Consider the following 27,802-nt stretch of genomic DNA (forward strand, 5'->3'; position numbering starts at 1 on the left):
GACTTGAATGTCGACATTGTGTGTGTTCAGTGGGGAGGGAACGGCTACTCTCTTTTGTGTGTCTCTTTAAACAAAGCTGAATGTGTCTTTATATGGCAGTGCAGCGGCGTGCATGTGAACCATCCAGGCAGGAATCTGTTGGCTCATCTCATTTCTCTCATCCCCCTTTCCCTCTGGCAGTGGGCATGCTGAAGGTCCACAGTTGTCACCACAGCACACAGTTGAGAATATTATTATTCAGTAAGACAGTGAGAAGCCTGCGATGGGGCTGCAAGAATGAAAAAACAAAAACGGGTGGCACTTTATAGTGGGAACAAGATGAAGTGTTGGTGTCAATCTTGATCAAAAATATAGAGTCGTAACCATCGCTTCTCATTTGTCATAATAAAGCCAGAATGCCAAGCTTGTAAATCATGCCTTCAGGCTGCAGTGACCAACATATTTCTGTGCTTATAACTGGGGTCACTTCATGAAAAAAGCATTCATTTTCACGCCTAATGAACTTTATTTATTCCTACAAAATCTGCATAACGCCAGTCCCTCCTGCAGCACAAACTCCCTCAAGCTAGCAGCGGGGAATCTTATTTTCCCCGCGTTATTATCGTCCTCGCTGCTAAATTAACAATATTGTCTCTCACAGGGGATTTCATGCGGGCAAATCGCATCCTCTCCGTCTTTCTATATTCTGTTTTTATCTCTCTTTCTCCCCCTCCCCCTCTCTTTTTTTTTCCTCCTCTCTTCCTTTGCAACCCCTGCCTGTGATAGCTCAGAGGAGCTAAATCCTGCTGATGTCTCTCCCTTGATCTGAAATTTATTAGAGGGAAGATCTGCCTCGCCTCCGGCACGTCGCTCTGCCATTCCAGCTGTCCCATTCAATTGCATTATACTTAGCCTGGCTTGGAATGAATGCATATTTCTATACAGCTGGATTAATATACAGCTCAGTTGGTTTTGTCCCTTTCATGACTGCGAGTGCCCTTTTTTGTTTCACTTTTCTGCAGCCGCTGGAGAGCAGCCACGCCATCATATGTGGATTATTACGAGGCGGAAATTATTTATTACCTCTGATTGTGTTTTGGCCCGTGTAAGACATAATAAGGAACAGTCAGAGAACTCTTTGGTTTATCTGGAAGCCAACTCTTCCCTGTTATTCCTCAACAAACTCAATTGCTCATTGTTCCTGCTTTTATGTAACTCTTAAACGCAGGTGTTCTTCCGCTCTGCAGGTGTCCTATATCTCTTTCTCTTTTGAAAATCCTATAATTAGTTTCTGTCATTCTTAACATTTATCCGTCTTTTTCACCCACTCCTGTCTTTTTCGAGGCTTCAAATGTGGCGCTTCAGTCGGTATGGGCAGATTAGTTTGCACCAAACGCCTTCCTTCCATTTCTCCTCCGAGTTTTGTTCCGGCGGTGACGTGTGAAGCGAAATAATCAATTCGCTTTGTGTGTTGTGCAAACCGAGTATCCCCGCTGGTACGCAACAGTTAACTGGATAACATTGATATCATATACGGTAACATCCGCTGGCTCAAACCATGAAAAGTCTTCACCTCAGATTTGGATTGCCATCAAGAGCAACTGATCAGCATTCCTGCAGGTCCAGGCCAACTGTCGACAGGCCTCACAGATGCACAAACAGACGCCAAATAATCCAGTCTGCGCTCACGGAAGATGGAGGATGTGTGTGCAGACACTTCCAGACGCAGACCCACCAAAAAAGATGACATGCAGAGTTTTATTTAGCTCGACTTCTGACTCCAAAATGTTGGAAGGCATTTGAGGAGATGTTTATTTGCTTTTAAAGATTCCAAGTTAATATATTTTATTTTGGTTTGAGAGTTTCTCATTTCCTGTCATGTTGGAAGAGAACAAGATCTCTTTCAATGTGCTCCTCTGACAGAATCCGCGTAGTTGTGTGTGTGAGAGATTCGCGACTTGTGGTTAAGTCAATAGGAGGAAGGGTGTTTGCGATGGCACGATGCCCGGACGACTTTGGAGATAGAAAACACAGCATGCATGAACACAAATCTCATGCATCACTCTCGTCTACAGGTAGCATGTGCTCGCTAAAGTAGACGCCGATGGCACTGTATGACACATACAAGCTGTACTACATAAACAAATATGCTCCAGTGCTCACATCTCGCCAGCAGAGGATAATTTTACTGTCTGCTCTAGGAATGTATATCTCCAGGGAAACACAATCTGCTCTTTTCAGCTCCGATTTGATTGCCGAGAAGACGGACAGGTCAGCATACCAGGATGGCACAGTCACACATATGAAGACTCCTCAAGACAAGCAGACAAACGGATTTGTTTTACTGCGGTGAATGTGAGATTACAGCGCATTCATTTCTGGTTATCTCATCAGAAAATGTAACCCTCTTGCACGCATGTGAACAAACAGACACACACAGCGTACGGACAATGTACATACCTTAAGTGCGTCGTCGTTCAAACCAGCGGTCTCTCCTCTGTGCTTTGTAACAGGTTGAATACGTCTGGGATCAGATGTTTGGCATGGTCACAGACAAACTGATGCTGACAATAAAAAGGAATGCAATAGTCTCATCATGTCCATGAGCTCATGTGGATTTAGTTCACAAAGTTTCCTGCACAAAATGATGCAAACGAAAGTCTTGGAGAAATATATATATATTAAAAAGGAAATCTAGCAAAATGTCTTGGTTTAGTGGTTTTCTTGTTTGTGAAAGGGCTGCACTCTATGATAAAAAAAATAATAATCATGTAGTGATTAGTTTGACAGATAATACAACTGCGAAAAGATTCACAATTAGTGGCAATGATCCAGTCTGCACAACACATCCTCATACCAAAATGATTGGTAGTCACTCCAAAAATGACTGGACCAGTGTGGTACAAGCAACATGTGTTGTACAATCCCTGTTTGTTTAAGTTTAGGCACTAAAACTACTCAATTAGGTTTAGAAAAACATTGTTGTTTGGGTAAAAAAATATATATTCTACTTGTAACTTCAGGTAAAAACATCCTTACATTAAACACATGATGTCAATTAATTACACTCGTGAATTAAATTAGCTCAGCATCCTGAATGAAAGTGTTCATGTTTAACCAAACTGTCCATCTCTGACCTCCTAAACCTCCCTGTGTGGACTTTATACTACTTCTCCTTACTTCCTCCTTTGCAGCCTTAATAATGACTCCAGCCACTTGAGGTCATCGCCGAACAAGAAACGTCAATGTCTGTCGCATTATGCTTCTTTCACAGCCATTTTTGATCATATTATTAAATTAAATGAATTGTGCAGTTTAGTTTGTGAGTATCTGTCTTTAATCAAAAGCTGTCAACCTTATCAGCACACCGTAGAAGTTATCATCTTTATTTTTGACCATACTCAGAACTGATCAGATGAACTCTCTTCCACAGCACAGGTGGGACCTGACCAGTCAAAAACCACATGAACGAAGAAACACTGACAAAGTGTTTAATGCTACCTTAACACTGCATGTCTGAGCACATAAAGAGCAGAGAACCCACAGTAATAATCACTGTTTTCTTTTGCCCTTTTTTCACTCCTCATTGCAGGGTCAGTATCCCCATCTTCAACATTTCACAGCACAAGCTTCAAATAGAAACTGGCAGTTTTGGAGTGAGGCGAAAACCAAGAATGTTTTGCAGAAATAAATATTTCATGAAGTTTGAAACGTGAAAAAGGCAATATTTGTGTGCGGTGTGTGTCTCTGTGTCGGTGTGTGTGTGTGTGTGTGTGTGTGTGTGTGTGTGTGTGGCTGTACAGTGCTATGGGTCATTATGATAATTTAAGGCTGCGGCAAAGTTATTATTTTCTGCTGAAGTGCAGATTCAGACACTGGAAGAGCGGGATGAGATGTAATATGAAGGCTTCTTCTTTCATTACATTCTCAATATGAATAGGAATGCACATGTTCAGCCATGACGGACGCTTGAATGTGACAACCCAGTAATTTTCTTCAGTTTGCGAACATCCGCTGGTAACCCAAAAGACAATCAAGCCGAAGCCAAGACCCAAAATCTTTCCTATTTCAGTTGACACACTGTATAACCAAGTGTACATTTCTGTGACAGCCTTGTGAATAATGACAACCCTTCACAGCCACACTGTGTGCTACAACCTTTTGTCATGCTACTGTCTCAACGGCTTTTGGATGGATTATATAAAATGTGGTCCATGAGCAAAAGTAAAACAAAAGTAAAAGTTGTGCTAAGTTTTACAAACATTGCTGGACTGCCTCTCTGCTCTCCCAAGGAAACCGATTTAGCTTTTACAGGAACAACATGGGTTTTGGGGGCTTTTTGTGTAGGTCAGCTATCTGCACAGAACCTGGGTATCCAGATATCAGGGTAACAGATAATTATCCATGCCAGGACATCCTCATTGGTGCTCCATTCATTGTTTCCAGTCCGATGAGCAACTTAAGACACAAGAATGGTGTTGGAGTTGAAAGACGGCTAATCTCTATGAACAGGTATCTGCATTTGACTGTGTGTACATTTTTGAAAACTAATTGAAAAAAAAAAAGCTAAATCGTCAGAAGAAGAAGCTGGTGGGTGCAGCGTTTTCACAATGTTAACTGTAGGTCATTATATGTGAATTGTTTGTCAGCAAATTGTATTTTCAAAATTTAACTAGATGTTGCAAATATATTCTCATATACTTTACCTCAGAGCCACTCAACTGGAAAATAGACGCTAGAGGGGGAGGCAGAGCGTCATCACCAAGCTGACCAATTTGTCATGTTGAGAGTGACATCATGTCAAACGGGTCAATAAAACTCAGATTACAAATGGACGACAAGCGGAAACCAGAACACTTTGAAACCAAATCCTGTCCCTTGCCCACAGATTCTGCAATTGTATCTGTTTATAGATAAACATGTTCCTGGTAAGTAACTCCTGCGTCCATGTGAATTATTGGTCTTTCTGTCAGGAGCAAATGTGGACGTGGGATGAAATCAAATGACTTGGTCATCGTTTTGGAAAGATCATAGTCGTGGTCAACAGAGGCCATTGTTAAATGTTGGTCAGAGGCAGGATTCCTGTTGTCACATTTCAAAGTCACACTTTGACCCATCCATCCCTACAAGCTTTAGCAGTTTGATATCAAGCTACTGTACATCGTCTTCTAACCTTCACTGAGTAGTTTTCATACGTAACCGAACCAAGCTTTAACTAAGTGCTCAGAGATCAGAAAATGCTCATAATCTAATTTTGGGGCAGTCATTTGTAACATTGTTGCAAGCCTCGACCAAAGATATGATGAATACATTCATACTGATCTCTTTTAGAAGGAAAGGAAGAAATGTTTGTTCTTAATGGTTTTCTTCTGAGGACTTGTTCTTGCTCCACTGGAGGTCAGAATCTAACCCGACTGTTTTTAGTGTTGCTTGTGTGTGTTGAGCATCACAACCTCGTGATTTTTAGTCTCATTAAATTAGGACCACCTAATGCACATGATGCACATAAACACTGATTATGAGCGGCACCCACTGAATAAGTTCCTCAGGCTTAGGTTTATCTGTTGTGGTGAGTGTGTAATATATGTGCGTGTATGTGCTACTTACAGCCTTGAGGAGAAAATACACACAGAACGCGCAGATTCACATGCATAGGAGAGCACGTGAATGTGAATATAAATACACACCCCACAGGAATCTGTGCCAGTGTGTGATTAGATACGCATCTTTTCAAGCAATCTGGGGCAAGCAGCAGGATCCCGGCAAATAATATTAGTTCTGCATAATTCTCATTTTGTTAGAGCTCCTCCGTCGTATTCTTGGATTCCGTTTCCATTCATAAGCGTTGGATGCTGCGTCGTCTTTGTGGACGCATTTGTGTCTGTTTACGAGCCTCCGTGTGCACTCGAGAGCCTCTGCCAGGTATGTGTGATCCAAGCGTACCTCGGGAAGCGTCGTAGTGATGGAGAAAGGGACTAATTTCAGCGTATGTCATGACTCATGATGTCAAGATAAGAGCTTCACCCAGAAATAGACCCATCAAAGTGATTTCACTCCCCATCTTTCTTCTCTGTCCTTTTTATCTAATCAAAACCAGTTTCCTGTCCTTGGGAGCGACACGAGCACCAAAACGCAGGCTTTTATCTGGCTCCCGCATTTTGAGTCAACCTTGTAAAAAATTCAAACCAAGTGAGACCTTGATCTGTTTGCGAGCGAGAAGACTTTCCTGTTCTTGAAAGGGGGGAAAAAAGTGGCAATATAGGACATCCAAGTGGGCCGTGATAAATGTTTAATATGAGCACTTCTAATGGTGCATTAAACATATGGGCAACGGGATGAGTCACCACAGCGTGAGCACTCTGCACCAGAACCAACCTGCTTAAAACGGATAGCAGTGTTGGCTATGTGAACTCCTGCTGGATGACTATTCAGCGCCACCTGAATATGAAAACAAGCTTCAGTTATAATAAGCTGGAGCCTCGCTGAATGGTGGCAGAAACCAGTGATTCATGCTGAACAAAACATTCACTGTAGGCCAAAGTCTGTCACTCACTGGTGACTGAATAATGATCTCATATTTTTATCTCTTGGGTATCAGAATAGCACTTCCGTATTCTTAAAGTGCTGATAGCAATATAGAGTTTTGATTTGATTCTTGTCTTATATAAAGTTATTAACCCTCTGCTACCCACATGAGGACATTTCTGCTTTTGATACCTTTGTTTTGCCTATAAAATTACAATTTTTAACAGAATCATCAAGTTTAAATCAGTGTTGAAAAGTGGTGTGGACATAAGAAAAATGCTATGCCCAATGGAGGAGACATTAGCAACTACTTAAGCAAGCTACACTGTTAAGTCCTGTGTAGGCTGTCGCATATCTTATGATGTACCGTCAAATTCAGCAAATTAAACACAATAATGTTAATATGTTTGCAAACTGTGACTTTACTGTGTAAGCTGGTCACACAGTGTTTTTAGGCTGTTGCTTAGCCTTAGTTTACAGTTGATTGCATGTAGCCAACTACTTATGTTCTGGCTTGGAATTTCAGTCAATTTCACACCCGAAATCAGCTGCAAATGAAGGCGCCATTGGAGAGGAAAATGTACTTAGTTTTTCAAAAGCTTTTTTTTTTTTTTAACACATTATGCTCTTTAAAAATGACTGGGGTGAAACTGGACATTTCAGAAAGTGGCTCAGAATCGGTACAACCTCAGCTGATTTAATATGTCACCCAATAAATACTTCTGTACACTATGATAGAGGGTATCAGCCCATAAAGCAAAAACAAACACAAACTAAAGCTTGGATTTGAAGTTATTCCATAAAAAAAAAGCACTGCCAACCATTTTATCAAATGGAAATTTCACACACTTGTTTGGATTGTGATAGCAGGGATTCACAGCTTTTACGGTAGCTCCCACTGTTTTTGAATTATTGTCCTCTACTTTAATTAAGATAAAACCATTTTCCTCAGGGAGCTCAACAATCATAACTGCAGGGTTGCGTGTGTGTGTGTGTGTGTGTGCGCTCAGAACACTATTATTCCTGTGCCTGCAGAAAGCTGCTGATCTAACTTCTGGCACTGGTCTCTCTCCTCTTCCAGTGAAGACATGTGAGTTGTTGCTGTGCTCGTGTGAATCTAAGGCACTGTATTTGAATTACTGATAATCAATCAAAATGATTAACCTAAAGCAGAAACCCCGCCGGCAATAAAGCGAGGACACTTCACAGTCTGACCTTGAGAAAACTGCATCTGAGAGCAAACGGTGTGTGTTCACGCCTCAACATAAATCCTCGTGTAATTATCACGCCGCCTCCCTCCCTCCCGCATCCCGCGATACCTCTCGCGCGCCGGTCGCGCACCGGCACGTGCACGCGCGCTCGTGCCTCTGATCCTTCCTGCCAGGCTGTGTGTAGTCGCGTTGTCCCGCACAGCACGAGCACACGGCTGTCTTTTTCAGCACGGGACGCATCCCGCACCCTCTCACTGCAACATGGCGACAGAGGTAAGAAACCGCAGCCGCTTTCTTTCTTTTACTGTTTCACACAGACAATGTTCCCGCGCCTCAGTGTGTTTGTGTGTTTCTGTTTGTGTTTTTTTTAAAGAAAGGTGCAGTCTTGTAAACTGAACGTCTTGCTTGTTGATTTCTGTTGCTCGGCGGCTGATTAAGTCGAGTCATGTACCGTTATCTCCACGGAGGAGAGTGTTTTCTGTCACTCTCATCACTGTGTGTGAGCTCTCCTCAGACTGGTATCCTCAGGTACAGCAGAGACAGAGAGAGCTGGACACTTCTCCTTCTAGCATGCATGTTGTGGAAGAGAAGCCAGTGTCATTCAGGTGGAGGCTCAAAGCTTGGGCGACTGATGAGAGTGGTGCTGGTGCTGGTGGTGGTGGTGGTGATGATGGTGATGGAGCAGTCAGCACCATGGACAGGGACAGTCTCCCTCTCTGTCTCTCTCCCTCTGTCATACTTTCAGATTAGCCTGACAAGGCTCCGTCCTTGCATTTAAATCCACACTCAGCTCTCTGGAGTCTCTCCATGCCTCCAATAAATACACTCAACATGATTGGCAACTCTTCACAGGGCTGAGCAGCAGACGCAGAGAGTCCATGACATGATGTGGTGCTGTTCACACTCTGTCACCCGGTACAACTAGTTACTCCAGGCGGCATCAACAGTATCCCTGCATGTATTTTTAGCCTCTGTAATGCCTGGTAGCTCTCAGGCCGGCAGCACGTTGCCCCCCCCCCCCCCCCCCCCGTGTCCTTGGTGATGTCACTTCAGTGCTGAAGACATAGCATGCCTTAGTTATCATTATAATGATCTCACTGGAGGAGGAAGTTCTGGGCAGCTTACGGTCATGCATGCAATATGCGCCTCTGTGAGTGTGTGTTCATGTGTATTTTCTTCCCAGCGTCCAATTTATGAGTGGAGTTGTAATTCAGGCACAGTGGTGCTGCAGGTAAAGGTGCAGTGGACAGGAAGCCAGGCAGGATGCATGATTAGTTTTTTCCTGAGCCTGCAAGACGTTGGCAGAGTGGCCCTGATTTCCTCTGGTGGTCTGCCAGCATCCCTGTCCAAGCCCCATCAATTACACGCACACACATGCATGCACGCACACAAGCATGCAGTGTGTGCAACCAGGACAGATTTTATGTCCAAGGTCCATCAATTATCCATGGCATATTTAATGCGAACAGGCTGCAGCAGTTTGTAAGCATCATTGGTGTGGAGTTTGAGATGAGCAGCACAGTTTAGTTCCCTGCCTCTCTCTGTCTTCCTCTTTCCCTGTCTCATTTCATATAACAAGTCATTCTGTGACATTTACTGTATGCCAAGTCAGCAAATTACCACGTTAAGTGACTTGAGTAACAATCAGCTCATACTGCAGACTCTTTGTGCTGCATGGACGCTCTCTGGATCCATTAAGTCAACCGCCGCCGGATCCTCCTCGTAGGCTTGCCCTGGCTTGAGTTTTACGCTGTTGACAAATGATGTGTTGAAGGACAGTGATCATTTCAGGGGCTGGCAAAGGTTGAGCTCTCTGCTGCAACAACACTGTACCTTTATCCAAAAGAAGATTTCCTCTTCCAGCTTTGGTCTCACAGTCCCTGATCTTCCACCACGATGTCATGGAGATTTGACTGTTTTGTCAGCGCTGTCTCAACTCGATGATGATTTATAGACCTCTGACTCGCACAGCTTGGCGGTAAACATGAAAAATGCTGCTCCCAATGGCAGAAAACCAGTTATAATAAGAAGAGATGAAAACAGAGAGCTGACAGGAAGAAAAATGCTGTGAGACTCAAACGTCCAACTCTGAATGCATTTACTGTGCGTGCTGTAATTGTGTGTGTGTGTGTGTGCCCTTTGCGATGTCTGCCCACTGGCAGCACTCACCCGTGCTGTCGCTATGTGTTCCTTGAGTCGGAGTGACTTAACCTCAGAAACATGTCGTGGCAATGAGAGCCACATGGACCAACAGTTCCAAGCTGGAGCACATAAAGAGGGGAAGGGTATCAGAGTAGGAATAATGGGAAATGACAAAGAAGATGCGCTGATACAGGGGATGTGTCGTCTGTAACTTCAGTTAAAGTTAGCATAGAGCGGTTTGGTATTTTACCTTCTTTTTTTGTCTGTTCAGCTGGTGGCTACTTCCTTTCATAAAACACGACATGCTAAATCGTTTTAACGAGCTGTAAACTGGTTGTTATGTCATATTAATTAGTAAAACACAAAATGTGGTTACAGTTGAATGTCTGTGTCTTTGCCCTCCTCCTTCTGTTAACTTATCTTCCCTGTTTATTTCACCTCTGCACTTAATCAACATGCAATGCAAGTGAATTAAACTGAAAAGTAATAGTGTGTGGGCGGACGGAGAGGTCAGACACTGCAGCACGACGCAGGGCTTCTTAATAGAGTCCTGTGTGATCCGTATGACACTTTAACATTACTGTCTGCCTGTGTTCTATATTTAGACACAGCAATAGACTGGATTTGAACCTCGGTCTCCCACGCAGAAAAGTAAACATCAGCGCTGTGCCAACAGAAAACATTTATCTTAAAGGCTTAAATGGACACAGACAAGGCCACTCCGCCACTAACATCAACACCATGTGACTGGAGATATATTTTATCAAGTCCTCTAATATCAAAGTCGAGTAGCTGTTAGAGGACATTGGCAGCTGTGAGTAACTTGTAGGGGGGGGGGGGGGGGGAGGCAGTCTGGTTATTTTGGGTGAGGCTGGAGAGGAGGGATGCTGAAGAGTGAACGATCGATATTTAGCTGCAGAAACCACACTACATATTTACATATAACACATTACGTATGGCTATAAATGGAATTCTAAAACCATCCCTGGTTGATGTAGTGTGTGTGTGTGACAGAGTTTAGTTCAATTGTGTCGGTATAAGAGCGTCTTCACACTGTGTGTGGGCTGAAGTTGGGCTGAAGTCAGCTGACAGACTGTCTGAGACAAGATCTCTGGTAGTCAAACCTAAAACGGAAGTCCAAGATGGCACTGTGAGACATCGAAATCGCAATAGACCGAAATGTACAATTTTGACAATCAAATTCAGTATCGACAAAAACAAACAAATGACTAATAACAAGGTTACCAGACCAGTATCTGAAATGTCTAAGAGATCCTTTATTGATGAGAGGAAGGTTAACTTGTTTAGTAAAAACTGAGCTGAACTAAAATGATAATGTTGCCAAAGATTCTTTACTTGAGAAGATGGTTTACTCTGGAAAGGTGTGAGACAGCAAGGTTTGTCACAAACTGAATCTCTATTTTTATTTATTTATTTATTTTGTGCTGTTTATTTTTTGATCGGATCGGAATTCTTTATTGATATCTCAATGTTATTTGAACATGTCTAACAGGACAAAATCAAGCTGTTGTAAAGTACCCCTCATTTTTTAAAGAAGAATGTGAAAATGAATATGACAGGGCATAAAAGTCTAAGTCTAACCATAGCATAGCTGTCAGTATTGAAAATATTTTTTAAATCAAATCTTAACCTCAAAATCGAATGTGTCTTTGTAGAATCATGACACCCCTAATGTCCACCATGTTCAGTCTGGAGCTGACCAAAGACAGAAAATTTAGGACCAAATTCCAAAAATGAAACAACTGCTACACGACCCACGTCCACAAACAAGTAATGATGCAGACTGCACTAGCAACATTTTGTAAGCAACATTTTTGAGTAATGTTTATGAATACGATCTCACACACAAACCAAAACGTTTGAGGCGAAATGAAAAAAATGTTTGTAGAGTGGCTGACATGAGGAAGACCTCTGCTGTATTTTCAAAACATAACACTGGTGCTGGTGGTTGAAGCAAGCTGATGCTGTGCCTCATGTATGATTCAGCACACAGTCGTCCTACACCGGACATCTCTCAGATCAATATTGCACAGCCGACACCGATATCCACACAGATTTGTTATTGTGACATGCTTTACACATGCACGATCATTACTAAGTCTAAGTGACACATGTAGCCTTCTCTCTTCTTTATAAACGTGGCATCACAATACGTCAACGCTCCAGTGTTTTTAGATCCCTGCTGTCAGATGTATCAGTTTTGACCTTTATTCATGGCATCCCCGTTTAGTTTTAAACTCTGGAATTCAGCTTTCCAAATTCATTCAAATCAGGGGAGTTGTGGGAGAGACATCCTCTGAGAATTGGTGTGTAGCGTTTGATCGGCAGCCTCACAGACACATGTCTTCGGCCTGCTTTGCTGCGCTGTGAGTAACACGTAGCACGGAGTTGAAGACGGAGGTCAGTAGGTCAAAGACAGGCACGCACCGCGATGTCCCACTGGCCTGAATGCAGTGCGTGTGACTCAGTTCACTCAGGAGCCTCTGGACCGGACTCCTGTCAGCTAAAATATCTACATCCTTTTTTCTTCCTTTCTCTTCTTTCTTTCATTGTTTTCCTCTCTTTCTCTCCCCTCACTTTAGTTTTTCTACCATTATATCTTGCCTCTTCCTTTCCTTACATCTTAACTTATCAGTCTCATCCATTCCCCCGTTTCCTTCCTTGGTTACTTCTATGTTTCGTCCTTCCTCCAAAGTTTTTAGTCTCCTTTTCTTTCCATCCTATTTTTCTTATTTCCCTGCTTCCTTCCAGCTACCTCTTTTCTTGGACACACAAGTACTTTCTACTGCTGATATCTGGTTGAGTGATGCATGCAGGACCTCAACTATGAGCACTTCTTTGGCCACACACATACAGTCCCATATCCACACATGCATTCTGACAGTCACGAGCAGAGGACCTGTACAATCTTAATGAACCTGACTCCCGGCCAACTGATCCTAACTTGGATAAATGATGCTCAATCGTGTGCTGATAATTGCTTCTATTAATAGAGTGACTTGTTGTTCATCATGATGGCCTGAAGATAGCAGGGGGAGGAGGAGGAGGAGGGGGACAGAGTGAGAGAGACGAAGGAGGCAACAAGAGGGATATTAAAAGCTCTGGCAGACCGAAAGATCTAGTGGCTGCGAGATGATTTTGGCTTTTAGCTGACAAAAATAGCAGCTTGGGTGCTATTCCTGGTTGCGAGTTATATACCCCATATAGAGATGAAAGTCTGGCACTGTTCTATATCTGCTTTCATGGAGGCGCTTATACAGTACATGCAGGTAATCTCGTAAACACAGGCTGTGCTTGCTTTCAGTGACAACAACACTGCAGCAGCTAGCCTGATGTTGGCTGTAAGAATGTAATTTAGTAAATGCCGTCATTTGAGGCTCTAAAATGAATACAAACCTTGTGCCGCTCTCTGTTTCTCGCTCTATCTTCTAACCTGCTTTGTTCATCCCTCTCCCTCCCTCCACACTCCCACTGTATCTCTAATTACCATCCTCTTAAGGGGAGTAATTTAGATCAGCAGGAGACAAGTTACGCTGGCCCATTTGGTTGCTGCTGTATGCCTCTCAGGGGAATGGCTGTTTGGGTGTAAAACACACCATTCAGCACCAAAGTGCTGTAAAGTGGATGTCTTTCAAAGCGTTATCACTGCAAGTGGGCAGATTGATGCTTCAGAGCGAGTGTTAAATAAGCTTGCACTGATTTCGGCGTTGTGACATGGTATCGCTCCCTCACTACATGTATGTAGCCCTGTTGCGCCTGCGTTAATGGAAAAAAATTACGTCTCAGAATGGGCAAAACTGACTCACATGAGATCTCAGAGGTTAAATTGCCTCGGACTCCCCGCCAATCGAGGAAAAAAATAGAGATCTGCTCCTCTTGTTCCTACATGAATGTATTTTGTTTCACAAATTTAACTTGGCCGCTTTTCCCATCTTGTGTTCTTAGTTTCATAACCTTCAGGAGCTGAGGCACAGCGCATCGTTGGTAACGAAGGTGTTTATACAGAGAGACTACAGCGAAGGAACCGTCTGCCGCTTCCTGACCAAGTTCCCCTCAGAGCTCGACAACAGGGTGAGCACAGGCACAAACACACACTTTTTGTGGTATGTTGTAAAAAAAAAAATAAAAAATATCTCACTGAAAGATTACTATCTAGATGAGTGTGTCTTATATTAGGTGTAATGTGATATTTTGAGTAGAACTTCAATCAAGAAATACACTTGGTAAGATTAAGTTAAGTTTTTTGCAGTGTAAAAAAATATTTTAAAATCTGCAATTTTAGCTTAAAAGTACAATGACATAGCAAGATTCACAGATTTCATTCCATCCACCTATGGATATTTAAGGGATATTCCGGAGTAAGTTTAATCCATGGTCTAACACAAGACACCGAGTAAGATCCCCCCCCCCAGAGAGATCAAGTTTTCCGACCGCTAGCTTATGTAGCTTTGGCAACCTCAGAAAAGACTGCACGATAACAATACACTGCAGTCTATGCCTCCACCAAGAAATGGCCATCAAAAGGCCACTCATAGCCACAAGTAATGCTCAGACCAGCACCAAACTTCAGCAAGTTGCTGCAGGCGCTTGCTCGTTGTGGGGAAGCCCTGACGAGTCGATTACCGAGTGCAGTTAGAAATGCTCAATTCCGTTCTTTTCCCTTTCAGCTCTCGATAATAACTATTATAAACTGGTAGGCAATACACGTATGAACTTTGATTGCATTTCCATGGAGTAATAATCATACATTTTCATCCTTGAGCTGCGGAACTCTACTGCACTCGGTAATCGACTCGTTGGGGCTTCCCCACAACGAGCACGCTGCTGCAGGAGAGTGGTGAGTTGTGTGAAATCCGGCAAAGCTAGAAGAAACCTTAAGAAACTGTTTATATAAGTTACTAATTAGCTCTTTTTACCTTTGGCTCCTGTGAATGCTGTTATGTAAGGTTGTTATTGTAGATTTGTCCACCAATTAGCATCAGAATCAGACAGTCCAGGCTCACAGAGCAAAGAAACACAGAGGCAGGCAGTGTAATGGTACCATTTAAAAACAGAAATATCATTTGTATCACTTTACTGTCCCTGCTGTCTGTCAGACACTCAAACCTCTACCAATTGGCGCCACACTGCTGAGTAATCTTTATCCTGTAAGTGATGTGTGTGAGTGTTCCTAAATTGTTTGACAAATTCCGAGTGTTTTATGTTTAGCAGAATGCATCTGGTATGTTTGGCAGGCCGTTTGATGGCAGCTTGCGCTCACAGTTAACACTTTTCCCTCTTGCAGTCCTTATGGTGTGTGCTTGCCTCCGTATCTCCACCTGTTTGTGTCTGTAAGCAGATCGAACGAACGTTGCTCGAGGAGACAGTGAAGACGCTCAACTCTTACTATGTGGAGGCTGAAAAAATCGGAGGTCAGTCGTACCTGGAAGGATGTCTGGCCTGTGCGACAGCTTACATCATCTTCCTCTGCATGGAGACACGCTATGAGAAGGTAATTCATTGATGGCCATATAACATACCTGCGGACCAGAATTAAATCACTTTGGGACATACTTATTTGCTTTCTTGGTAAGAGCTAGCACGTCTCACTCTGAAGTTCAAAACTATTCCTGTCTAAATACAAACACAGGCCAAAAGGTCTTGTCATGGAAGACATTTTGAAAGAAAAGTAGAGGTGTAAATAATAAAATCACTGATTTGGCTCAGCGTGTTGCTGCTAGCTAGAGTCTGGTGTTGTGCTCCCTGGCTGACACTATAGCAAATGTCATGGCACACTGGGACACTTGAATAGAGTAGAGCCACCATTAATGTTAGCGACACTTGTGCATTTCCAACTCTGACAGGTCAAATGGTCTCCTGGTAGAATGTGTCTGGTGCCCTCTGGCTCCAGATGCACACACACACACACACACACACACACACACACACACACACACACACACATACATGCACACACACACACACACACACACACACACACACACACACACACACACATACATACACAGGAGGGGTATGGACCTTTTCATCCTCGTAAAGAAAGCATACTTCCCAAAATGTTTGATTATTCCTCAAAGCCTCCATAGTTTGGATAACTTTAATAATTCCCCAGAGAACACCAGGCTCGACTTTTTATAGAGCTTGTTTTGGTATGGAGACTCAGTGTTCTGCTCTTTCTACAGCTAAAATAAACCTGACGTAGACAGAGACTGCAGCCTCATAGCGCATTCTGCAGCCCAGAAATGATATTTTATTGAACACAGAGCAAACCTGATGGAGCCTTACAGGGAAAAAACACTGTCTTAGTGGACAGTAAATAAAGAAAACAATAAAAAAAAAATCAATCCATTCTGTTCTAACCTGTGTTTGCTGTTGAGGAGGCTATGGAGTCTATGCAAGCGTCTTCCACCCAACTGCTACAACCCAGATTCCGAAAAAAAGTTGCGATGTAGAATGCCGTATGCGATCCTAAATACCTCACAGCAGTCTGAAGCTCCGTCAGTTGCTCGGGGAGCCGCGGGCCCTCACCCTCCGCCGTACCTCTGCACGTCGACATCTCCACCTTCTTATTGCACACGTGTTCGCTCCGCTCCTGCATTCCTGCAGCAGTTCCAGGGAGACAGTATTTCAGTCTGTTTTCATTCTTTTTCAAACAGTGTCCCAACTTTTTTTGGGAATGAGCTGCACATATAGACACAAACAATCGCACCCACAGGCGATTTACCAATCTTGCATGGGGAAAACAGGAGCAGCTTGAAGTAAGGTACACAGGCCTGAGATAACACACAGTCTTCTCACTGAGAGGAACCAGCAGCCAGAAGGTTCAAACCAGGACTCTCTTGGAATGATTTAATATTAAAACATGTTAATATTAAAACATATTAAAGCAGATCTGGATCCTGATAGTGCACAGTAGAATAGTAATATCATTGTTAGAATGTTTAATCTCAACTAATATTCATTCACAGCTGGTTATTATAACCTCCAGTGCTCATCCACAAAGCTTATTTACTGCCATATTTGTCCATTTTTATGGAAGCCAGCTCTCGCTCACACACAAAAGCATTCAATTTCGTGTTCTACTGCACTATTGCTCTTTGTGGTCAGAACTCGAGGGCAGCAGAGCCAAAAAACAGGAGATACGATCTGATTCTCTTTTGTGCGATGTTTCCCTTCAGCTGTACGTCCGTCATTAAAAGTCGCTCTGAAGCCCACACCTGTGTGCCGGTGGGCAACGCACGGCACGCCAACTGTTACACGGCATTTACCTTTAGAGCTTCACGAGCTGAAACAAGATCACATACGCGGACTTATTCACAGTGAGTTTGAGTGTGACTGCGTGGGTACCTGCCGGCGCTTTGGTCCCAGCATGCCTCACTGTTCTGATCTCTGTCACCCACAAACTTTCATCTACCTCGTCTTGTTGCGTTTTGTCAACATTTTTTTATCAAAGCAGTGCACAGGAACTGGGAGCTTGACCAAGAAGCACAAAGGGACTTATCGCCGCATTGAAGCCATGCAGAACTGTCCTGGTCCGAGGCTCCTTTCATCTCCCTCTCAGCTGGGTGCCGCTCCATTGAGACGCTCAGATCATATCAGCCCCACAGGAGAGTTGTTTATTTACTTGTTTAACTTCATCATCTCGGCTGAATGGCGTTATGACTGACGATGATCAAATATACCCACCCAGGTCGACGCTGCGTGTCCGAGTGTGTGCGCTGATAAGGGGGCCACACACACCAGCGGGCACGGATCAGTGTTCAGACTCATTGGAGCACCCAGAGCTCCTTGAAGCTTGTATCTCACCCTATCAAAGGACACTGATTACTCCCAGCATGTCAGAACAGATACATGTGCATACAAGCATTCATAAAGCTCCCCTCACGCATAGTGTGTGCCCTCTGTCTCCTACTTTTCTTCTCCCATTATTCACAAGAATTTGGCTGCACACATGGGACCCACCGAGACACATGTATACACACATCGCTGGTGACATAAACAACTTTCATTCGAGCCGCGAAGTACACACTCGAAACCCGCACGTGAAACGTACTGTGACACCTTCGCTTCTTAGGCGATATGCACACACTCTTACAAAGCCTTTCCCCCGAAGGGCCATCGTCACACACATGCCAGTACAACAGAGGCACAGCTTGTATACTTGACTGTCATATTGTTACGCTGAAGAGGATTGAGCTGCCCTGAGAGCTCGCTCGCAGTGAAGGATTGGCCTTTTCCCTGCACCACAATAAACCTATTAGTCAGGGCTCTGCTCTGTGCGTCTCTGCTTCCTCTCAGCGATATTTGACTCTCTTTGATGGAGTTTTGAACAAAAGACACAGTTTGTATTGTGCTAAAAAAAAAATGTGTGGATACACTGTCATTGTTCCAAGCCAAATACCGATTGTTTTCTGCTTAGGTATACTTGACATAGATCTGACTGATTTAAAGCAGCCCAATGGAGCAAACCACTTCCTTTTGATAGCTTCTTAAATGGCTTTCCACTGAGGAATTGCATGACTTGTTTGCTTGTAACACTATCCAGACATTACATTGCAAAAGTCTCCTCTTTTTCTTCCAGTGGGAGACTAAGTATTCTTCTGTGGTTTAGTCTTCACTAGCAGGGGTCACCATATTAGCAGCTGTGCCTGCAGCTGTAAGAGGCCTTTGACATCCCCGAGGAGCGCTGCTCAGTGTGTTGCTCGGTCTCTATTGTTTTAATCTCTCAAGGCTGAGAGTGCTGCATTGACCTTTAGTTAACTTGCAAAAGAGAATGTGAGTCTGTCATGTTGAATAAATCAGTTACACAAAAGTTGCATCCAAATACAGCTTACATCAAAGGGTAACCCATTATATTAGTTTAACCGCACTTACTTTTTTACTTAACACTTACTTCTCAATTTCATTGATAACAAGATTGCTTACAAAGAAGCCTGACGAGGTAAGGAGCACAAGTGGTCAGACAATCATAAAAGTTTTTAACCTGTAGGTTAGCCATATCTTCATGTTCAGTTTAACCTCCTATAATGTTGTTGATGATAGGACTCAACCTTTGCTTATTTACAACTTGATCTTCTCGATCAATCATATTTCTTGCCCAATTGGACTTCATTTTGGCAATGTGTCTGTGCTTAAGCTACAAATGTGACCAAAGGATCAAATAAGACTAAAGTTGTAATAAGCTCGTGTTTAGTTGCCAGTTGTTTTGATAATTGATGAATTGTTTCAGTCATTTTTTAAGTAAAAATGTCAAACATTTGCTGCTACCAGGTTCTTAGATTTAAGGATTTGCTGCTTTTATTTGTTACTGATTGCTTTTAAATGAAGAGTCGTTGGGTTTTAGACTGTTGGTTGGACAAAAGAAGCAACTTGAAGACTTCCCATTGGGATTTGGGAAATCCCAAAATAGGCCGGGGGGTGCCGAAAGTTTTTCCTAAAACCGAAACTAAATGGTGGGCCACAGTCTACAAGCAAACATCTATTGGATTGTATTGTTAAGATGCAAAATGGGACAAAGACCCTAAATTCTCAACTGACTAACTTCGAGCAAGTGTAACTCCATCCTCCGAAATAAAAATAATAAATAATTACCTAACAAAAACAGCAAAGGCAGGAATATTCAAGTTTTGGGATTCATGTTTATGTTGTTCTTGCTAGAAACATCTGGCGAGCCAAACCAACCTTATGGTGGGCAAACAGTGGCCATTGGTCTGACACTGCCCAATTTAGGCATTCCTGTTAAATAGCAAACAATAGATTGATTAAAATAAATTATTCAGCAGATGAATTGATAATGTACATACAGCAGTGTTGTTGTCAAGACCGCCTAAGATCAAGTCATGACCAGGACCAGAGAGTATAGAGACCAAGATAAGACCACTTTGAGGGGTTGGGACCAATTCAAGACAAAGACCAGCGCAGTCCAACACTGCATGACACACTTGTAATCAAATGTGGACGCTGCAAACTATGGGCATACCTAAAATTGACCTGAAATATCCACCTTCATATTGAAACACCCAAACTAAATGTCACCTCATTCACCTCTTTAATAGCCACATATACACCATATCTGCATATGTATGTGTACCATTTAAAAAAGGCTTGATAAAAGACTGATGTCAAGTACTACAACACTACTAGAACGTTTAATGTAGAACATGTAATGCTGTTGTGTGATATGAATGTGTGATGATTTTGCATAGGCACTCAGATGAACTAAAGATAGCACATCCTTTTTGTGTACATGAGGCCCAGTGGAGTGTGTTGGTGTAGCTGATTGACATGGTTAGACAGAGATCATTGGAGGCATGGCACATCAGCATTGTTAGTGTCCACAGAGGCATAGCTGAGGCTGAATAAGCTGCTCTAATGATGCCACTTTAGCTAATGTCACTGCATATAGCATCCCTGGCTATCAGTCAGCAGTCATTTGGTTGCTATCACCAGCAACCTGGGAAAACATCACAGTGCTTAGCTTTTCTTAAACACTCTTCTGGTCTCCAGGGCGAACTGGGTGTGCAGGAGAATGTACACAGGCATGCTTGTTTGCGTTTGTGTGCCAAGGCACGGTCTGAACTTAGTGCTCAGCTTCACACCACTGCTGCTCTGTGGTTTTTCGCACACTTGATGCAATGCGCACTTGCAAAACCGAGAAGAAGTTCAGCGCCAACGCTGTCTAAATAAACTGTCCACCTCACATTGTAGAGTGTCTCCAAATTGCCCAGACAGTTAACCAAGGCATGACATTTAGCCTGAGAGAGCCATCTTTGGGATTCCGAAAGCAAAGCTTCCAAATGGAAAACTTCAAAAAGAGAAAAGCTCAGGCTCGTCAATTTTAGTAATTCAATTGCTTGAACCACGGTTGGAACTATGTATAAAAATAACTGCTGTACTTAGAGCATAATGGAATTACTTTGAGTTTAGATTATAATGTTCAGGAAAAATAAAGACGGCCAATGACTCGAGAGACTCAGTATCATATGCTGCATGCCAACTACGTGCAGAAGGAGAAGGCAAGCTCATTTCTTCCATTTTTAATTTCTTCCATTCAAGACAACACAGGAGGAGCTTAAAGTCGCTGTAGCCCTGCTTGTGGTCAGCCTCTCGTAGGTACATGGTTATCACATGTGACACATAGTGCCAAAGTAATTCGCAGGAGATGTCTGTTAGATTATTCTCTTCAAGACCATGTGTTCTGCTGGTTCTAATGAAGTCTGGATTATCTTTAAATGTCCATCTTTTGTTTTCTACCCGTCTCCCCCCTCCTGTTTTATATTCCAGGTGCTAAAGAAGATATCGGGCTACATCCGGGAGCAGAATGAAAAGATCTACGCTCCGAGAGGTCTGCTGCTCACTGACCCCATAGAGAGAGGGATGAGGGTTGTATCCTTTGCTCATCTGCTGCTGTTCTCTCCAGAATAAAGTACGAGAAAGGCCCAGTCATGGCAGGCGGATATATAGAAGATGATGGAAGGTGACAGTCGTTTAGTGGTTGGAGAAACCAGGCTTTAAGGCTTTAAGAATCACTGGAACTGCTAGAAACATCTGGGTTGAATATATGGATAAAATGCCTCCTCTTCCTCATATATTACCATCAAGCTGTCCTTGAACAAGGCACTTGAACTCCAGCTGCCGCAGAGGAGCTGCTCAATGGCCAACTATCGTTCCCAGGAGTAACTCTGAAGCAGGGCAGGGCTGAAAAAAGCATGCATGCTCTGTCAAATGTCCTTTGGAAACAAAAGGTGAACAGAACAGGCGGACGTGATGAATCAGCACCCTAGGGTTTCTGTGCTCAGGCCTGTTTTATCATTCCAGAATAAGATGCTCTATCACAATCTTTTCAGATGTCTCATCACGTGACTCATGTTGTTTTATAGTTGAGTTGCTACATTATAAGCCGTGTCTGTCTTTGTTAGTGGCACTGATCCCAGCGCAGTTCTTCGAGCAGTACAAAGGCGGAAGAGGGGAGAGAGAATGGGTCCAGCAGACCATCACACCAGCCTGGCCCAGACTCACAGAACAGGCTCCATGTCACAGAGCCAACCTGTTCCCAACACTTAGTAGTCAATACACGCCTTTACAATACGGTCTGTGTTTGCGAAGGCTAGTGAGAGGCCTCATTCTCGCACAGAACAGCATAACGTGTCTTACTTGTGCCAGTTCGATTGTGCCTATGCCAAGCAGCTGGGTCACACACTGTCACCACAAGAAGCCTTAAACAAAGAGAGAATACGAGGAAGGAAGAAGGGAAACCCGACAGGAAGGAGGGAGAGGGAGAGTAGGAAAGGGATGAAATGAAGAGGTAAATAAGTGATGAAAACAAGATGGGATAAAGTATCAAGCCACCTGTCCGAAGGCACCAGAATACATGGCATGATATCTACTCTGTTTAAAAATGTTCATGGGAGGACCCCCAAACCTCTGTTAAAATTGTTTCAACCACATTTTATAGGCTTCCTAAGGCCTTGTTGGAACCCAGACCTGTAGGGCCAACAGTCCATCTTGGCCTTGCGCAGACAAAACGACTTTTACATTGATTTGCCCGGCCCTGACTATATTTTGATATGAGAGTTAAAAACCCTTTTTAGCAGGCAAAACCACACATCTAGTTTGAGTGATACTGAGACACATACTGACCTTGTCGTGATTTGTTCCAGATGCTACATGTTTCTTTTTCAAACATGTTTGATTTTATTGTTGCCAAAACCAAGATACAATGGTACCTTGGAGACACATCTGAGAATGGGAGAAGGCAGTATCCAATAAGAAATCAACTAGATACCCGGGGGGGGGAAAGAGAAAAATCGAAACATCTCATGAATACACTTCATCAAAGATCAGTTGTTTGGTTGCGCACCCACACATGGACATAACAGCACTTAGGGATGAAAAATGTTGTGTGAATAACAAAAAAAACAAAGATTTTGAAAGTCTTTTAGCCACCAACACTTTCTCAACCCTGTATTTTGATATTCTCTTCATCGTAGCGATCCTTGACCTTCTTCGTGTCCTCAGCTAGAAGTCAGCGTGTTTGAAGACCGGGGCTCGGGCAGCTCCAGTCCCAGCAGCAGCACGTCGTCGGCAGGCAGCAGCGCTCGGTGACTGGAGGGGCAGCGCCAGGCTTACGGGTACCACCACAGGGGCAGCGGGACGCTTACCAACATCCGCATGCTGAAACATGAGAGCACCAGGTTCTAAGACAAGTGCTGAGAAAAAAAGGCGAGGAGGTGATCCACAGCATTCACACTCTCCTCTGCTGGGGCCTTCGACGTACCACCTCAAGAACAGGAACTGGCTCACACAAACACACTGGATACGCAACAGAATAAACACAAGTGCAACAGAACCCACACGAGTACAAGCCAACATTCTGGGTGTCTGCGAGGGAATATCCTTCACTCTCCAACAGCTGTCCGAACCAAAATAATCATCATTTCTTTTGTTCTGATTACCCCCCTCTCACTTTCCCTCATTCCATCACATCTGTTTCCATGAGTCACACCATGATTCAGCATGCTTTCCCTTGATTGAACGGGACGTCAGTGCTTGATTGTTCTCAGTTAGGGTCACTGTCACGATGTCTATCGGCAGCATAGCCGGTGCAGCGGCACTGAACTCTGGAAGGAGGAAAACTACCCGCCTCCTGGGAGACCCAATGTTCTCCGTTCTCGCTGAGTGATTGCATTCATGTCAGGTTGGTCGGGGTCAAGCCGCTTTGAATGCTGGCAAATTGGGCCCCGCTGCGGGATCGGTTGGTTCTATGCTCTGTTCACATGCATTTGGCTTCAGTATCAAACAGCTAACAGAGAGCACCTTGGCTTATTTATCCTCCTCATTCAGAGCAGTGGATGCTGGTGATCCACATCACAGCTGTAGGTCACCACACTCCTACGCACACACACACTTGCATAGAACCGTGCCCAAGTACTCATACAGACACATACTAGCGAGAGACATGCGTACATGCACAAATTTGTGGCTCTCGGTTGTGAATTCCTGCACACAGACACACACACATACTCTGCCGGTTGCGGAGTCGAATCTAGCCAGACAGTATTCTCTGTGGTCTCAGCTCATTGCAAGCAAACCCAGGCCCTGGTCTTGCGCACGTGTATCTGATGCGTTGTGGGCGCGCATGTGCCTGTGCCATTAGTCCCAGCCTCAACTAGTGTGAGATGAAAGCTCAGTCGATCATTAAGGAGATGTCAGAGAACAAAGATCGGCGCCCTAAATGAGAACCGAACACACTCTGACATGTTTGGCTCTGAGGAGACTGAGAGAGGGTGGGTTGTTATCTCCGCTGCTGTTTGATCTGATGTTGGTGCATGGAAGCTAATGAAAAAGTGCGTGTAGGAGAATCAGCACACACAGGGTTCATTACCTGAGCTTCTTTTAGTCTGTCGGCAGCGTATTTTTCTATCTATATCTAGGCTATAATGATTAAATAGAATGTGTTGCATTTGTCTTGCACACAACAGTAATGTAAGAAATGCTGAGATGTGTTGATGCAGATGCAGATTTAACATTTCGATCATCATGCATCACTTTAGATGTCATTTTGTCAGTGAACCACAGCTGTAGCTCCCTCTAGGGTCACGCCGGGGAAGTTCTGAACTTCTGAAAGAAAAGGTCGCCAGAATCATTCAACCTTGTGCCCCGTAATGGAACAAAATATTCATCTGACAGTACCTTTCTAATATCGTCAGTGCTCACAAGACAGCACAGCCTGAGGATCATTAATTCCATCTCCCTATTTTTAGGAAAATAGTTAATCCGGTCTGACTAACATGCGTGAGTGTGTGGGCAGGCTGACGAGACAAAATACGGATCATTATGTAGCAAAAAAGTTGATGCCAGTAGACAGCACGCCCACACAATGCCTAACAAAAGACAAGACCTCCTGAAAACAACCTAAGCCCCATTTCACTGTCTGTATATTTTATTTCGGTTGCCACAGTTTCTGTCTCCTGTTTCTTTACCATTTTTAGCTCTGTTTTTGTTACACTCAATCCTTAACATGATCAGTTACCTGTGGGAGTGTAGCCCTCGACCCTTCTTTAGCCCAGTTGTTAGCTACAGTATGAGCAAAAACCCTCAGCCTGAGCCCTGCCTTGCAACCAGCCCCGTCTACTTTCACCAGAGCAGCAGTGTCAAGTTGAAGTTAAACTACTCACAGGAAAGTCATTGTAGATTCAAAGACTTTTTGATTCACCCCAGTGGATAGTTTAATCAAAACTCGACATTTTACTACCTGGATGAGTGAGACGAAACCCACTAAGACATTTCACCACAGCAGTTGAGTTCAGTCGTGCTTGTGTTCAGCCTCCTGTGCTTTTTCGATGCCTTCATGTTTCATCCCAGTGGAATGGATACCCAACCTGGGGCTGATGGACTGATCAATTTACAAATGACTCAACACTGCCAATAAGCGAATAAAGGAGCTCATTGGACAATGTATAAAGAAAAAAAAAAAACAATGAGTGTGTCTGAACTGTGCAGCTAAAGAGCTGTACCGTACACGCTCGTCTGGGTTTGTGAAGTGTAAAGAAGTCGATCGAAATGCCATAATGCTATTTAATTCCAAAACATCTTTGGTGCCCAGTATTAGTCCCTAAATACATTTTTGATGTTTTAAAATCCTCTCTAATTTGGGCATCAAGCGACAGAGCAGCTATAAAGCATATCGTCTGTACAGCTGTCAGCTGCTTTGTAGTATCTTCTGGAAAATGAAGATAATTTTTTTGTTTTTGTCTGAGAAGTGTTGATGATGTAGCTTATGATGTTGTTATCCACAATGTCAGTTATTGTAGTGGAGGTAATTATAGGGGTGATGATGATGATGATGATGATGATTATGACGATGATCCTCAGGGGAAAGTGTAAAATGTGCCAAATGCAAAGTAAAGGATAGGTTCAGGTCTAAACATGCTGGCAGCTTTAAGCATTGCAATGATGCTGTGTTGGTTGGTCCACTTCTTTCCAAACTGAAATATCTCAATAACTATTGGATGGATTGACGTGAAACTTGGGTCAGAAATCCAAGGTATTCAATGAAAAATAGTCATTCCTTCCCTCCTCCTTTTTAAATCTGCATTGATTTATTAGAGAAAATGTTGGCGTATGCGAAGACAAGCTGCTTCAAAAACTCAGGGTTGTGTCTTGAGAGGGAAACTTGGATAAATAATTCCTTGCACTCTAAAAAAGCAAGTGGTGTGCATGTTGCCTTTGACTCAGATATCCATGGTGCCAACAGACTTTTCCTGATCCCCTGACTTTTCCTGTGTGCCACCATGAGGTTAACTTAGTTAGTTAGTTAGTTAATTAGTTAGTTAGTCATCAACTGAACATTGTAATTTGGTTTGTGACTAGATAATGACATTCCGACGAGCCTCAGCTGTACTTTGGGTTAACTGTTAATTAGTCGATGTTAACATGCCAACATGCTAAACTAAGATGTCAAACATTTTACCAGCTAGAATAGCATTTTTCCATTGTGAACATGTTGGCCTGTTAACATTAGCATTGGGCATTTAACAGTGTCTAAGTACAGCCTAGCATGACTGTAGACTATTAGGTCCTGTGTGTAGCATGTAGTGGCATCTAGCGAAGGACGTTCAACCAACTGAATACCCCTCGTCTCATTCTTTCCTACAGAGACCGCTGAAAACATGAAGCGCTCTAACACTCTCGATAGCCAGTGTTTGGTTTGTCCATTCTGGGCCACTGTAGAAACAGGACGGACTCTCTGTGATGGGATCTGCGTCCTCTGTAGTTTAAAAGGACTCATTCTAAGGTAATGAAAACACAAAAATTAGAAAAAAATGAACATGGTATTAGGAATATTACATTCCATTTCTGCCAGTACATCCTCCTTAATCCTCTACACTGGACCTTTAAGTATGTCTTAAAACATCAAACACCTGCAATACGTCGTTTAAACCGTTAGAGCAGCAACCAATCCCCCTTTGAGTTAGTCTTTAATGGACGTATGGGCATGTAAGTAGTGTTTTAAAAAATACTAAATCAAATCTGAACCTATCCTTTAAGAATGAGGTGAAAAAGAAGCACTGTGTAGCTTCTTCCTGTAACCACTTCTTTGATTAATGAGGACGACCGAGGGAGAGAAGATTGTGATATGGTAGTAATGTATTCTCGTAACAAGATGTGCTCCAAGATATCAGTGCATTGTCACTGAGCAGATTAAATGTTTGGTCCTTGAACCTCTATCATGCTGAATATCGAGATAACCTCTGTGCCAAAACGTGGAGGAGCAGCAGAGATTTAAAACTTGTGGACCAAGTGATGATGTATAGTCCTTTTTCAGTATGTAAATTCCCACATGTCATATATTTAACCTGTACTGTATTTACGATGTGCAGCAAGAGCACTAAGTCCAGATACTGTATGTTTGTTATGCTGTTATAAGTGAGAGGTTGCCCATAGTGCAATATGATGTCTTCCTGATGTAGAAGATGCCGTGTAGAGTCTGAGTTCTGAGCCGTTCTGCCTCGGGGAGACTAAAACTGCATTGATGTTTAATGCTGCATGATGTGTGTGTAAACAAAGCGAGTACCAGATGACAAGAGCCGAAATCCCCGATCAACAAAGTCCCTCGGTTGAGCTGCTGTGAGAGAGGAATTTCTATCTTATCTCGGTGTTATCTGTGTGTTTACATCGGATTATTTACATATTTATTGAAATGGATTCATGTATATTTTTTCTCAAAGCTGATTATTATTCAATGCCGGGGGAGAAGAGTCTCAACTGTCTCCAAGAGATGAATAAAAGTGTCTGATGAAGTTGATTATTGTGTCTGCAGGCTGCTGTTTGTATCCAGTGAGGTTCAAATCATGTTGTTGTTTAGAAACCCGACCCATGCAGCTCCGGGTTCATGTGAGGATCGATCTCTCCCTCATACACAT

At 43.2% G+C, this 27,802-nt stretch overlaps 1 protein-coding gene across 1 annotated transcript; it reads left to right on the forward strand.

Moving 5' to 3' along the window:
* The first annotated feature begins 7,840 nt into the window (after positions 1-7,840).
* Positions 7,841-27,684, forward strand: golga7bb (golgin A7 family, member Bb). Its single transcript, XM_030442284.1, has 5 exons — positions 7,841-7,988; positions 13,824-13,949; positions 15,217-15,369; positions 21,162-21,263; positions 22,896-27,684. The coding sequence occupies exons 1-5, from the start codon at positions 7,977-7,979 to the stop codon at positions 22,980-22,982; spliced, it is 480 nt and encodes a 159-aa protein (XP_030298144.1). The 5' UTR covers positions 7,841-7,976; the 3' UTR covers positions 22,983-27,684.
* The last annotated feature ends 118 nt before the right edge of the window (positions 27,685-27,802 follow it).

Source organism: Sparus aurata, chromosome 15 (genome assembly GCF_900880675.1).
Source record: "Sparus aurata chromosome 15, fSpaAur1.1, whole genome shotgun sequence".
In the NCBI taxonomy this organism is placed as follows: Eukaryota; Metazoa; Chordata; class Actinopteri; order Spariformes; family Sparidae; genus Sparus; species Sparus aurata.